Genomic DNA, 16,181 nt, shown 5'->3' with positions numbered 1-16,181 from the left:
CTTCTTTTAATTTCCTTCTTTCTAGCTTCTCGTCTTCTTTCGCCTTCTGCTTTTCTCGTCGACGTTGAGCTGATCGATCACGTTCCCTTTCACGTTCCGGTCCTCCGTGAAGGCGAGACTAAGAAAATTTTTTTTAAAGAACTCTTACTACAATTTTCGAGACCTTTACTACAAAAGTTACTGAAAATATAAGAAAAAAAAACAGCCCAAAACATAAAAATAAGGAGTCCCAACGTTGAACAGGAACGCATTTTAACCTAAAAATACATAAAAGCATGGAGTCAAACAATTATTTGAAACACAGAAACGTTTAAGTGATCTGGACTTCAGCACTGACATTCCTCAAGAAAAGAGAGACGTGCATAGCTACTCCTTGGCAAGACCGGTACGAAGGTAAAAACCGGATGGGTTCAAAATTAATATTGAAAAACAAAAAATATGGCTACATCAAAACACTGTAAAATAAACTCTTTAAATGGCAATTCTGTCGATCCTGCCATATGTATGCAGCTGGGTCATTGCAACTGGCAGCTGGCAGCTGGGTCATATAAACCGAGAACAAGAGTGTTAGATTCTTACCTTCGAGACTACATTTTAAAGAAAATTCCTAAACATAAAATGGACAGATTGAGTTTCAAATTTCAGGTTCTGAATAATAAGCAGCCAACCTCTAACAGCAAATATCATATACCAGCATCGATCTGCATATCATCTGCCAGCAAAAATCTAGACCATGTTTTGAGTGCAATTGAAAAAAAAGGGTAAAGGACACGGCAAAGTCTCTACCGGTGGTGCCGGTAAAGACTTTGTCTCTACCGGTGGTGCCGGTAAAGACTTTGTCTCTACCGGTGGTGCCGGTAAAGACTTTGTCTCTACCGGTGGTGCCGTAAAGTCTCTACCGGTGGTGCTGCGTCTCATAAGCCTTCAGCCATGAAGCGGTGGAAAGTTGGGGGCAAACCATCTTGTGCTTTTGATAATCCTTCTTTTTTACGTTATCCAATCATCTCCAGGTGCCTACTTAGAGATGGGTCGACTCTGACTAACCTTACAGAGTCACACCACAAACCCCCGTTCAAAGCAAAAAAAACAGCGACACCAGGACTCGAACCCTATCCTCACAGACAAAGGATTTCAAATCTAGAGTTCTAACCACTCCGCTAAGGTGATGCAGAGCACCTTGAAACCCAAGGCAACGCTAGAGTTGCCTTCAACGAGATCAAGGAAGGGTTGCCACCCTAAAAACCTCCTACGCTGCTCATACCCATCAGATCTTCAGTTAATGCAACTCAAGCGGGCAGATATACACAGGATGCTGGAGAATAATAGCGGCTAGCTGTCCATACCCTATGTACCTTTTGAGGCACAGGAGGATGCAAAGGTTATCGTAAAAAAAAACTAAATATACTTCTCTTTAGCTCTTTAACTATCAAAAGTCTATTTCCAGGAATTTTGGCACTATTTCGACACAAAATCAAATAAACTGTCTGTGTAAACCTTAGAAGCACTAAATATTTATCTTAATATATCGTGTTCATCATTAGATTGGTATTTAGTCGCTGCCAAAAAAAAAATTAAGAATAATATCGGCAGGTAAATGAAGGGGTGACAACTCTAAAGCATTAGACATAGAAGTTTCAGAAGTTCCGAATCAGAGTTCAATTCAGAGTTTGTTTATTTCCGCCGACTTCCAAATCACATTCCAAAATATATTAATTAATATCCCACCATTGATACCAAAGTCTTAATTCCAAACGACTCCCAGCTTTTTAGCAGTAAATTTCGACCATCTGGGAGGAAGCAGAGGGATGGCTAATTCGGAAAAATTAGAAAAAATGAGGTATTTTTAACTTACGATCAGATCTTAATGTGATCGTCAGCACAGACACTACGAATGGTGTAAACTGGTGTAGCACTGACCACACCATTTCGCTTTCCCCTTACTATTTCAAACCCTACAGTAATAATGACTAGTTATTAGAACAAGGTCAGCGGTCACTGTCTTTAAGATTCTCAAAGAAATAAAAGATCTGTCTCTTAATTCCAGGGATTTCGTGTTCCGTATTTCAAATATGTAGTGTTTAGTTAAAAATAAAATAAGCTGTATTTACTACTTTTAGCTTGGAGCAATTACTGTATAGATGGACACAGTTAGGCTAGCCTATAACTTTAAGAACTAAACAACATCAGAAGCAGGTGAATATGAGTAAATTACATGAAATTATAAACTTAAAATATCTACGTTTTGATTCTGGGAAGATTGGAGGATATTTCTTTTGCTGGAGAGAGGAGGGGGATGGGGGGTAAGTTCATGAACCAATCATTGTTGAGTTTTCCGTCCCCTCCAAGGTGCAAAACTGACGGAAGTTATCGAATATTTGTTATAGTCTAAATACAATGTCTGGTTTGCAAGCGTTTTATCTCCTTTGCACAAAAGAGAAAAAGAGATCAATATTAAGAAGCGTACTTTGATTCCATTGGCTTATTCTTGAGCCCATCGCAATATTCCATAAGTGTATGTCAAAAAGGAAAGCCAAATAAAGCCTCTTTTTTATAATTTTGCATCTATTTATTACTTTAATGGAAAATTTTTAAAGAACAAAAGGATTTAAAGTAACAATATTTTTAGGAAGTATACTCTCTGTTTCTACGTACTTCAAATTTTCCTTGGGTGGGGGGAATTGCCCTTCTCCCTAATTTAAAAAATATCTTTTTCTGTGTTTTCGCAACACAAACGAAAAAAAACAGAATTGTCTCACACCCCTCGAGTTGGAAAAATAGCTGTCATACGAATCATCAACAAAAGATACAATATATCCCCCCCCACCTACATTTTATTCAATCGTACAAGTGCAAGTTAAACCGCTAGACCAAGCCCTTTTCAATCTTGCGCCTTCTTTAATAAAAACCCGGCAACTGTTGATAAGTATGGAAAAAGTATAATCTACTTAACGTAACATCAACTGTTAGGATTCTCCTTAGTTACTAAGTTAGTTACTTAGTCCTTAGTTAAGTTAAGTTAGTTACTTAGTCCTTAGTTAGTTACTCCTTTAGTTACTATCACCTTTTATCAAAACAAGTAAGCCTTTGGTAATCGTTTCCTATATTTTTCCCAATTGTTTGATGAACGAGTCTCTTTGAAGGACTGTGTATTACATTTAGGGAGTTTTCATGTGGAGCCCCTAGGAATTATTATTCACTTTAAAGCGGTGAGATGGACAATTTTCCTCGTTTCAACTTTCACACGGTTTAATCTACATACCCCCCCCCCAAAGTAACCTTTTAAAATAATAACTCATCAAAAAGTGCTTAACAAGAATAAAATCCTTATGCTTACCAACAGAGTACTGTTTTCTTTGTCTTTCGGAGAAGCAAGTTCATCTCCTGACTCGTCATCGCGTAGAAGGCCATATGTGGGGTCTCGCACCCTTCCTAAGAACAAAAATAGATGTTGAATTAAAGAGTAACCCTCCTGTGAGCTAAATGATCAACATACAACCCTTTTGATCCTCCTGAAAAATACGAGGCGGTTATTAGCCCCATTCCGTAGATGTGTCCTCAAATTACCAAGGATATTAATCCCCCCCCCGGACTCGTCTTAAGTCTATTAATGACAAGGAACCGCAATTTTCCTAGATTTTTCTTTTGGTTGTTCAAAAATATGGAGTTTTAAGGCAAGTACCATTTACGTCAGCGTTGTCACGTTGAAACATAAAAATATATAGCGAAACTAAATAGCTAAATTTGACAACACTTTTCGTAAAAAACTTAGACAATAACACAATCTGTTTCAAACTAAGAATGACTAACAGATTTTAACAAGCAACAAAAAAAGAACGAATTTTGGACTCAATTTAAAAGTTGGCATCAGGGATGTGTTGTCAATGGTGTTTCGGGAGATCAAATCTAGATGGTAGTGTATTTTTCTAATATCCAGGCTCATCATATTAAAACACCATCTATCGATTACAATTTTTTTGTACTGAAATAATACAGATAGCATTTTGTGTTTACAATATATCTTTAAAAACGCCTTTTATTGCTAGGCAATACGGGGACCCGGAGTTAGATACCCGACACTAGACACACGAACAAGTTCGAGTCAATAATACGCAGAACGAAATAGTTCTTTTATTTTGTTTTTCCGTTATTACACTTTACTTTATCTTCGCTAGGCAATACGGTACCCTGAATTAGATACTCGATCCTCGACACACGAAAACGTTAAAGCCAATAAAATGTAGAACGAATCGATTCAGCAGTGCTTTTATTCCGTTTTTCCGATTTATTCCGTTATTTCGTTTATCTTTGTTAGGCAATACGGGACCCGGAATTAGATACTCGACACACGAAGTAGTTCGAACCAATAAGATGCAGAACAAATTGATTCAGTAGTTCTTTGTTTTCCGTTTTTCTGTTATTCCAATTTATTCCGTTTATCTTTGCTAAACAATACGGGACCCGGAGTTAGATACTCGACACTCGACAGGCGAACAAGTTCGAGCCAATAAGATATAGAACGAATCGATTCAGTAGTTGTTTTATTCCGTTTATTTTTGCTAGGCAATATGGGATCCAGAGTTAAATACTCGACACTCGACGCACGAACAAGTTCGAGCCAATAAGATACATAACGAATCGATTCACCAGTTCTTTTATTCCGTTTTTCCATTATTAGGGGAAAAAAAGATGAAATATCTTGAATTAGGCTAGGGCGTGAATCAGGCCTGTGAATGGATAAAAAATAAGCAAAATAAATACAAAATTAGGAAATGAACAAAATACCCATGGTTATTAAAAAGGGGGGAAATGCTGGAGCCAATAGCAGGAGCTGATTGCACAGAGTACAACAAGTACACTACGTCACCCTCCGTAAGTAACTAAGCATGTTATTTAGGTCACGTTAAGAATAATCTTTCACGCTATGCTACTTAAAATTCAAAAACACCGCATAAATATCATATAAAACCCTCACAATCATCAAAAGCAAACTATGCAAATATTAATAAAGATTTGAAACGGACAATCAAGCTCTGATCAAACATGAAAGAATTTACAGTTAATCAATTCATTTTTATAATTTATTAATTCTTCACCCAGTTATTCCGTTTTGTTGCAGCAATGTTAACTTTTCCATAGCATCGCACAAATTTACTTAAGAACGTACGATATCACAAATATTATTCTGCGAGTCTCAGCGTTGGCTAAAATTCTTAAAGACAAAGGGCCAATTAGCAAATTTTCTCCCCACCATAGAAAGCTTCTGAAGTAATTTTGATAAAAATTAATAGAAGATCTTAAATGTGTCAACAGACCGACAATTATAATAAGAGGCTAGTCTCAATAAGAATCCCTATAATCTCCTACTAATTGTTAAGCAACACTCCGCCCATTCAATGTACATACAGGGTAAATAATATCTATTCTGTGTTAGCAAACATTTCAATTTAGGCAGTTAGCACAACATGGAACTTCCGAAGCTGCAAAATTATTCAATGAGACTTCTTCTGAGCTGATTTTTAATATTTTTCAAGCAGGTATACAAGAATATATTTAGGGACTGTTCTCTCGTAAAGTATAAAGAGAAAATTCTGCCCCGTTCAACAAGAAGTTAAATATTTTTTCTAAGTTCCGGGAAAGTAGGTGTCACATTTTAGTTATCTTATCTCTTATCAGCAGGTTGCCAACAGCGATACAATTGTACCATTTTGGTTTGAACGGGTATAAAAAAAAAATTATACCCGTTTGGTATAAAATTGGTATAAAAAAAATTATACCAATATGGTATAATAAAATTTAATTGGGCGTCAGGACGCAGCGAGCGGAGGGAATTGTAGTTTTTATTAGTTTTCTCTCCCAGAGTTGTAAGTTTTCCTTTACACATTTATTTAAGTGCCTTTTGTTAGCCTCTTGCGGTCATAATATAGCGTGAAGCGGCACAGCCATCTGTACGGTAAGTACAAAATAGGTGAGCAGCTATTTGGAGGAGTGACACCAAAATGGTCTCTGCAGGAGAAAGGAGGTCTCCCAAATATCTTTGAAAGAGCACATCTGATACTTTGTTCTCTTTATTCTAATGTAATATTCCGATCGTCCACGTGTTGTGCGTAGCGCAAAAAAAGTTTCGTCTTGCCCGTAGCACAACAGAAAAAAATAGGTAAGGTACAATTTTAGAGCCTTTTGCGGTACTTTTCTTCCGAAGCGTTGACAACAATGCTTATCAGAGTTCTACAAGTTAAGGCAAGATTAACCAATAAGTTCTAAATAGTTTGGCGAAAAGTGAAGAATGGATGAGAAGGGGTGATCCTTTATGGTATCGACATAAACTCCTAAGTAGAGCAGGAGTCTACTAGTTAAACTAGTCTGAAAAGTTCTAGAGAATTACGTGATAGAATCATAAACGATTACTGAGAACCATAAAGCGTAATTAAGCAAAACCAGGTCAAGCATATGCACGCTAAGCAGGGATAGTAAACTTAAGCAATAGATAGATAGATAGATAAGTGTATTTTAAAGCCAAATATAGAGTCATGAACACAGTACAATACCATAAACAAAAGACACAAATAACATAAACTTTGATCAGCGATCATCATAAAACGCTTAAAATGAAACACTGCATTGACCTAATACTAGTTCTTCATGCTTGAAAAAAGGTTCTTTAAAAGAACACTTAACACTCGGAAAAAGACATAAATAAAACATTATATTTACTTTATACTGAGATTTTTTTTATTTACTTATTATTATTTTTTATTTAACAGATTTTCCAGATGCCTTGCTACTCTACAAATAAACTGAAACGACGTACTATTTCAGACACCTGGAAGTATCAACTAATTATTTCCAAATATTTCTTCCCTTATCGTAGAGTCCCTGGCACCAGCTTAAGCAATGCCCTCTTTAACTCTGCAAAGTGGGCAAGTATATCTGTCTTCATTGGAACATCTTTCTTTAGAATATCTTTTAAATCTTGCACTAATTGGCAGGCAGTTAGCCCTGAGCTGCATAGCCCTAGCCCACAACGTCAAATATCTAGCTTAAAATTCAGCTTAAAGTAGAACTCCTGCCAATAAACCACCTTAACATCCTTATAAAACTTAACTCCTCAATCCAGAATTGAATTATTTGATTCTCTAGTACTATCTTAACCTCATTCTCCCGATTCGCATTGCTCCTTTCTAACTGCCTGCCACTAAGGCAGTTAGCCCTGACCTATATTTCACCGATACTAACCAATTTATCAAAACGTGTTGCGTTGCGAACACAAAAAAAAATAAAATAACCTTTTATATCTTTATTACAATTCACTATGGATATACCAAACATAAAGGCAGGACGGACTCTCAAGGAATCTTCCTATACCTCCCATGTTAAACATTTGGAGTTTGCCTGACGTTCCTGACTTAGTGATTTCGGCGGTTTTTATTTCAATAGAAATAAAAAAAAAATCTGGTGAATATTTTGATTTATCAAATCTTAAAGCCGACAACTATTTTTTTTTATAATTCCAAAATAATTATAAAACCTATTTCGGGTTTGCATTCTAGATTGCTATACTGGGGTATCGAAAAATAGAGAAAAAAATTTCTATTCAACAATCAGAAACTTATTTCTATAATATATACTTCCTGGCTGCAGTCCCTTAAAATACTTTACATATTTGTGTTCCGAAGTCAAAAAATCCCCTCAAAAGACTAGATCCAGCTGTAATCGGAGCGTGTGAGAATGCATAAATTACACCAAGGGACTATCTACTCGGAATGTTAAGGAGCGATTCAGTCAAGTATTAGTTAGTTGTAACCTCTTTAAACAGAGTCTAGAGAATAAGTAGCGTGCAGATAACAAACTGCCGGTAAATAAATGAATATATATATATATATATATATATATATATATATATATATATATATATATATATATATATATATATATATATATATATGTATGTATATATATACAAAATTATATTGTATAAATAATTACAAGAAGAATTGCTAAGGATAGCCTAAGCCCAATCGTAACTTCGAGTGAGAAACCCCTCAAGTTCAACCTTTTTATGTTTCTTTAGTTGAAGCGACGAAGAAAACTGACACCTTTGTATTCTACCGAGTTTCCGGCTAAGAAAAAGAGTTGACTAGGGAGTGAAAAGCATGGACTTTGGCAAGGCCTTAATACAGTGATGTCCGCCTTCAAAAGCAAAGAAAGGGAGAGCAGGCAATCCTCCACACCGAAGATTCTTCCAGAGAGCCCATATTGCTCTCAAAATCAAAGCATGGTCCCTTCAGAAATTCATTGCACTAAATTTAATTATTTATGCTGAATTTAATTAAACTGAAAGGGTTTAATTAGGTCATTTTTTTTATTTTAGTGTTATATAAGATTCCCGACAACCGAAAAAGATGGCATTCTTTCTGTCTGTAGTTTCCTCTGTTCGTAATTCTCTGTTCGTAAATCTTTTTCATAATTTGCTGTCTTCGTCTAATATTCGTATTACTTGAAGTGTGCCAGACATCACGAAAAACAAAAATTGCATATGAGAAAAACAAAACAAACAAAGCCTAGACGAGAAAAACAAATAATAACCTCGCGAAAGACACAAAATCTGACATAAAAAGATCCAAACAAGGAAAATTTTCCACTAGTGAAAAGGAAATGAAGAAAGAACAGGCAGATATTTAAATGAAGATCTCTGCCAAGCCGTCTTCAAGGCTAAAAATAATACAGAATTGACTTTCGAAAAAGGAAGATCAATATCATAACAAAATAAGACGAATATTCACACATATAAATACTTATTAATGAGAAGCAAGAACGTGACTGAATCCAACACTGAAAAAAAAGGTGACCGGAGGTACCAATTGACAGAATTTTTTTCTTTTCTTTTTTTTTTTTAGTGAAAGACACAAAAAAACAATTTTTCAAAATTCAAGAAGGGGGTATTTTTTTTTTTAGAAGAAGAAGACACTGAAAAAAAAATGTTTTTCAAAATCTAGGAGGTAATTCCCCCTGTTATAATTGGTACCCCTGAAGGCAAGGTAGTAAAATCAGAGTAGACATCCAGAATCAGACTTGACAGTGTGTAGCAACGCTGGTAATCTTTATTTCATCGCCCTTCAGCCAGAAACTTCTTATTCAAATTTTCAAATTTTAGGAAGGGGACAATTTGTTTTTGTTTTTTTACATATGTTTTAAGAAGAAAACACTGAAAAAATGTTTTTCAAAATTAAGGGGGCGATTCGCCCTGTTATAATTTGTACCCCTGAAGCTAAAGTAAAGACAGAGTAAAGGACACAGCATCAGACATGACAGTCTATAAAATCGTTACTAATCTCTGTTTCATGGCCATTCAGCTAGAAACTACTTAACCTATGGGGTTGGGAGGCAGCCACCCTATGCTTTCTAAGACCTTAGGAATCTGTCCACAGCTATTGAAGAAACTTGCCTGTTCGTCCATTTTGATCCAATCAACCTATTCGATCCTCGTCTAAGCATTTCCCTGGTCTAAGTTTTCTTTTCTACGATTTTTTGTTTTTCACACGCAATTTATTACGTCCCGTTAAGCAACGAATTTCATTACTTAAAATCGTTACTGCTCAAATCTATTTATTGCAGGGAATTTTGGAATCGGAACAGAATAGCCGTTCTGAACGTCTTCACACTTCATGTGAAACAAAAGTATTCTGACCATTTTTCAGTTTTTGCTTTCAAATAATATTTGCTTCTTTCTGTAAAAATGTTTTAGAACAATAAATAAATGAAAAAAAAATTATCTGCAGACAAAAGGATATCAAACAGGAGATTGAAGAATTACTTGAAACTTATATGACGAAGAAGGACAAGAACAGGACCGGTAACAACTGAATACCGAGTAATGTCGATACTGTTTACCCTTTCATGCCAAACTAGGATATTCAATAGCAGCGCAAATACCGTTTAAGCGGACAGACGGAAAAAAATTGGCCAAAAAGATTTTTCCTGCTCACTGCTTTTTGCAAAAAAACAAAACAAAAAAAACACTATATGAAACTCTGTGTGACAGTAAATTGTTACTTCTGTATGCTCTTGTAACCTTTGAGAAATTGTTGGATACTAAATATTAAAACAAAGGCTGGACCCAGCCCGATAACAACTGAATATGGGGCAATACTGGAGTCAAACCCTTTCACATGCAACTAGTATTTTCAATAGCAGTGCAAAACAAGTTAAAGCGGAGAGACAAAGAACAAAGTGACAAAAAATGTTTTTTTTTCTACTCCAGCTACTCTTTGTGAAAACAGGTGGTGTGTAAGTCTGTATGACAAATTAATCGCTACATTAAATATGTTTTCGTAATTATCGACAAATCGATATGTTCTTTTAACCCGGTGTCTATGGACACTACCCAAAATATTAATTCGTACTTGTGCAGAGCAGACAACCACTACCAAACTTGCCACAGGGACATACTCAGGATCATGCCGTCTCAGACCCGACCCCATCAAAATCCTAAATGTTTCTGAATTTCTGGGCACTATTTATTTAAATAATCCAATAAAACTTGTGGTACTTATTGTGCCACTGTTATAGTGACCCCACTCAAGATGTGAGGTTAGCTTAATCCTGACGAAACATACCAAAACATGATGAAAATATAATACTTTAGAAACAAATTTGATCTGCATGCAAAACGTGTTAGCTCCAATTATTCTGCATATTATGAAGTAAGAATTGTTTTCTAACTCCTTGCTGTCCAAATACTTTCACTTACCCCCCTAATTTGCAAATATATAGCCCAAATTACAGAAGTCTAATGTATTCTGTTATCCTCCACATAGCGTAAGCTAATTGCCTCTTAATACAGACAGGTGAAACCGGTTTGTTCTCAAGTTTTACACACCGTAGTTTTTGAGTGGGGTCGCTATAATAGATAAGTACCAAATTTGTGTTTCATTATTACCCCCATCCCTAAAGATCCTGTGTACGTGACTGCAAAACATCTTATCAACTTACTCTGGCCGTAATAGTAAGGCATTGTATAATAGGAGTCTTCAGTAAAAAGTCGTGTTTCGTTTTCTTTTCTTTTGGGCTTCGGTCGGGGTGCACATTGACGAATCAAATTTTTAGACTCTTCTTCAGAACTCTCTGACGAAATCATATGTACTGAAATTGCAAGCGAATAAAATAAAAAAGAAGCAATATTTGTTAAGAAAGGAGTTTGAAACGTGCGACTAATCTGATTATAACAATTAATTTGGTAAAACTTGTCCATGTCCATGCCGCCAAAAACTGATAACACAAACAAATTTTTAACAATTGAACCTGAATGCAAGAGCGATTGTACGGTGTATTACATTTTATCTAAGAATACTAAAATTACTATAGGAATGTGCTTATTTCTAATAGATCTTGGGTCTATTCCGTGTATTTAAGTATTAGCGTCTATTAATATTGACTAATGGTTAGTCATTGACAAGCGCAAGTCTTACACACACCGGCGTTAACATCAAATCATGACGGCATTGGGGTTCAATCTAAAGCCTCAATATATCAAATTAAAACATGGATGGTAAATTAAATTTTATTCTGGAGTGGTAAAAGTAATGCATCGTATGCTAACTCGTATTATATCTTGGATCTATTAGGTCTATTGACGTATTAGCGTTGATCAACGGCTTATCACTGACAAACGCGAGCCCATATACCGACGTTGATATCAGATCATGACAGTAGGCTATTGGAGTTCTGTCTAAACTTCAAAACATAAAATTACCAGATTTACCGTGCATTAGTTTTTTTTCCATGAGTACTAAAATAAATGCAAGGGTTACAAATTTCTAATAAGTCTTTGGTCTATTTCGAGTCTCTTGTGGAATAAGCGTACATTAATCTTGAATTGGCTTGTCATCACCAAAAAGAAGTCCCAAACATCAAAGCTTGCATCAAATCATGGTAGCAACGGAGTTACACCTTAAGGTGTAAAATTAAAACGTAAGTGGTATATTAAAGTTGATTCATGACTAATGAAATTAGTGTGTCGTGTTTTAACTCATGATACATCTAGTTTTTTCCAACAGAAAGTAAGGAGCAACACTAAAACTTAAAATAAACAAAAATTATTACGTACATGAGGAGGTTCGCCCCCCTCGTCAATACCTAGCTCTCCACGCTAAAGTTCGAACTTTAGCGTACGAGCGAGCTATTAACGAAGGGGCGAACCCCCTCATATATGTAAAATTTTTTGTTCGTTTTAAGTTTTAATGTTGCTCATTACTTTCAGTTGAAGAAACTTGCAAGCCGTACCAATTTCTAGTAGGTTTTGGGTCCATTCCATGTATTGTGGCATTAAAAAAATTCAATTTAACTTCTGATCGTTTTTTAAACAATACCGGGAAATCCGTGACCCCTTCGCGGAAAATGCCTTCCCCCATGAAAAATTCCTCCAGGAAAAGATCGTCCCATCTAAACTTCTCCCCTCGAACCTCCCATCAAAAAATCCCTCCTGAAAACGCCTGTATACTTCCCAATAACCAATACTATATGGAAACAATGGACAAAGTTTACAACTTCCAGCCCTTCCCCGGGGACTGTGGGGGATAAAGTCATCCTCAAAGACATATTTATTAGATTTTTCGACTATGCTGAACAAAATGGCTCGCTCAAAATTTTGATCGTGACTTTGGGAAAAAATGAGCGTGGGAGCGGGCCTAGATGCCCTCCAATTTTTTTGGTCACTTAAAAAGGAAACTAGAGCTTTTAATTTCCTGTCGAATGAGCCCTCTTGCGATATTCCAGGACCACTGGGTCAATACGATCACCCTTGGGAAAAAAAAAATGAACATGCATCCGTAATCTTTCCTTCTGGCGAAAAATACAAAATTTTTGCAGATAGAATCTTGAAACCTCTACAGTAGGGTTTTCTGATACACTGAATCTGATGGTGTGATTTACATTAAGATTCTATGACTTCTAGGGGTTAATTTTACGAAAATAAGGCAAATAGTCTGAGGCTCTTCACTTTTGATAGTAAGACTAAACTTGATGAAACTTGTATATTTGAAATCAGCATTAATATCAAATTCTTTTGATGTATCTATTGGTATAAAAATTTCGTTTTTTAGGGTTTTGGTTACTATTGAGCCGGGTTGCTCCTTATTTACAGTTCGTTACCCCGAACTGTTTGATTACGGTATTAGGGTACATTGACCAATTGCTTGTCACTGACAAATACAACTCCCATACACTGATCTTGAAATCAAATTATGGGCATTCGAATTTGATCTAAAGCCACAAGGCATACATTTTCTATTCGTAGGTATAAAGGGCTGCACTACCACAACTAGAAATTAACATTGCCCGCTGTACTAACTTTAATAAGTGTAACAACTTTTCATGGTCATACTTGGACAGCGCTTAAGACAATAGGTCTTTTTTTTTTTATTGCTTATAGACAAAACTTGAGTGGGGGATCATGAAAATGATTTATAGAACTATTCTAATTCCGTTTTAAAATTTGGTATCTCTCGCCGTCGCTTAATTTGGTATTTCTCGCCGTCGCTTAAATTTAATCATAATCTTTCAGCTAACATATGTTTCTATTATATAACTAATCTTTGTGGAATATGCTAAATTTAATTGCTGTTCATGTTTTTCTCTTCTTCTTGAAATTCTTACATTCAAAGGGCAGGCTTGGTATTATGACTGAGTTTATGTACTAAGAAAATCAAAACAAAAACATTTGCCACCCATCTTAGGGTAGCATTGGGAAAACATTTAGGGCAAACATATGCACCCATCTTAGGTCTATTCATACCTGGAAACCTCCATTTTCGATGAATTTTCTTTTACTTATTTCAAAATTATAAGATAGGTGCCACATATTTTTCAGTGTTGCCCCGTTGAACCATAGAAATGAATTAAGAAAAACTAATTAATTAAATATTACAATGCTTTTCACCCGTTAAATTTCAAACATTATGTCTTTTAATTTCAAAAGACAGCTATGTCTTCAAACGAAGATTATTTGAACACAATTTAAAATAATTATTTATGTAGCAATTTACAATTATAATAACGATTAATACCGAAAATCAACCGTTTTATCCCCAGGTAAGAATTATACACAGCCATTTGAAATTTTCTGCCTTATTCATTAATCCGGCCTTAGGTCATTTTACGACCCGGCCGTAAAAAAAGCAAAGGATTTCATTGAGCCTAAGTTACAAATAGCATGACTGTAATGCAAACTTTTTTTTTCTAAGCACATGATTTATTAAAAAGTACGAATATTTCGTCAAAGAAATCGTTTTATACAATAATTATGTAAAAGCATTCCTGCTATAGAAAGCTAACATAAATTAAAGAAAATTTACACAAATGAAGGTGTCATTACAGTCCACAAAGAGCGACGACGTTTTTTCCATTTTCTTGTTTTTTATCACTAGTCGAACGTTCCAAACTCTCAAATATAAACAAAAAATACAAAAACAGCAAGCTAAAATCAGAGAGAAACAGAGAGTTTACTTATAAAAAATTTTGTAACTCAACCATGGCCATCGATTGAGAAAAGGTAGGGGGAGGGAATGGGAGCTTTCAAATCTTGACGCTAATGTTCAAAATCAGGGTGGAGAGTATTTTGTTATTTTATTGATTTTTTCAGTGAATATACCAAAAAAGAAATTTTCCAATGAGAATACCCCCCAAAAGACATTTTCAAAATACAGCGGGGGAATGGTCAAGAGAGCAATTACCCTCCCTCCAATTAACGCGGCTGAACTGAACAACTTATCTACCATTTTATTGGCTTGAAATTTCACACAGCATGGCCAATCAAAAGAAATTATATTTCCTATTGTTTTGACTGGTTTGAAATTTCGCACAAAAAAGAATCTTGAAAAGTCGGGGTTCAATGATTCCCTTTCTTACATGCAATTAAGGAATATTGTGATTGGCTTAAAAAATATACCATTAAACAGATGTAAACCAATCAAACTAAAGCATACTTTTTACCACTAAATTAAGGGTAAGTAATCTCTCTATTCTCTTTGCTAAAATCTATAAAGCAAACTAAACTGTAAACTGTAAACAATCTCTACAAATTAAAAATAGTTTTGCAAACACTTAAGCCTAGAGGCAAAACTAACAAGCATACATCTAAATTAATAGGGAAGATCGGAGATTTAATTTCTCAGCCAGTGTTTCCACTTCTGCCGATTTTTCGGGATATCTAGCGAATTCCTAATCACATCTACCGACAAAAAAAGAAGATATTGAAAAACACGAAGGTTCTATAAATTGTTTGAAAAGAAAAGTGGAAACACTGTACCTAAGACATCTTAGGCTATTGAACTCTGGCATCCACTTCCTTTCCAGCAATAAGTTTTATAAAAAGGTGTTAGTAAGAAAAAGAAGACATAATAGTAAGACGATGGGGCATGAATAAATAAAATCAGAAATTGATGATAGTGTAGATTTACATGGCAGTTATAGTACTAAACTGTACTGTAGTTATAATAACTACACGACTATAATTTTGCTGCTAGTACGGGCAAAAGCAATTAGGGTGGGTTATTAAAAGGGTTGCAAACTAAAATTGGCAAACAATTCAGCCCAAATTAATCGACCAAATAAATATTAAGAAGCGTTATATGGCGCATATTTAGTGAATCCAACCTTTAGTCGAGCCATCTGTTGGCGCAAGCTGAAGACGCGGGTCACTTCGTGGCGTAAGCGGCAGGCTTGGCGCTTTAGGCATTGCTACCGGAATGGCTGCACGTTTACGACGGATCCGTTTCCCGGATCCGGGCTTTCTTGAATTTCTGTGCAAAGGATCACTAAGCCGAAGTCGATCCGGTGAACTCAGATCGGAATCTGAATCCGTGAAAGCTAAGTATATTAAAGATAGTTAGGAAACAAAAGCATATAACATAAGCTGAAGACACAATGAAATAAATTGATCGTTGAATTGCTGGTAATTTTGCAATACATGTAAGCTGAAGGACAACGAAATAAACTGTTGTTGAATAACTGGTAATTTTGCAATATAAATAAGCTAAAGGACCGCAAAAAAAATTATCGATGCATAACTGACAATTTTAAGGCAAAGTTACGGCAATTTTGTGAAGCCCATAAGCTGAATGACAGTGAAACAATATAGTTATAATTGTGAATTAGGTGAATTTTGGTACATTATAATAAAAATATGG

The 16,181-nt window shown here is 35.4% G+C and overlaps 1 protein-coding gene across 1 annotated transcript in view; it reads right to left on the bottom strand.

Moving 5' to 3' along the window:
- Positions 1–16,181, bottom strand: part of LOC136040798 (rho GTPase-activating protein 190-like) — a gene marked incomplete at its 3' end in the record, with an annotated part of 203,100 nt that continues 186,919 nt past the window's right edge. The window contains 4 exon segments of the mRNA XM_065725127.1: positions 1–118; positions 3,335–3,429; positions 10,990–11,139; positions 15,649–15,861. Coding sequence (XP_065581199.1) covers positions 1–118; positions 3,335–3,429; positions 10,990–11,139; positions 15,649–15,861 — 576 coding nt within the window.

Source organism: Artemia franciscana, chromosome 21 (genome assembly GCF_032884065.1).
Source record: "Artemia franciscana chromosome 21, ASM3288406v1, whole genome shotgun sequence".
Classification (NCBI taxonomy): Eukaryota; Metazoa; Arthropoda; class Branchiopoda; order Anostraca; family Artemiidae; genus Artemia; species Artemia franciscana.
This window is presented reverse-complemented; position numbering and strand designations above follow the sequence as displayed.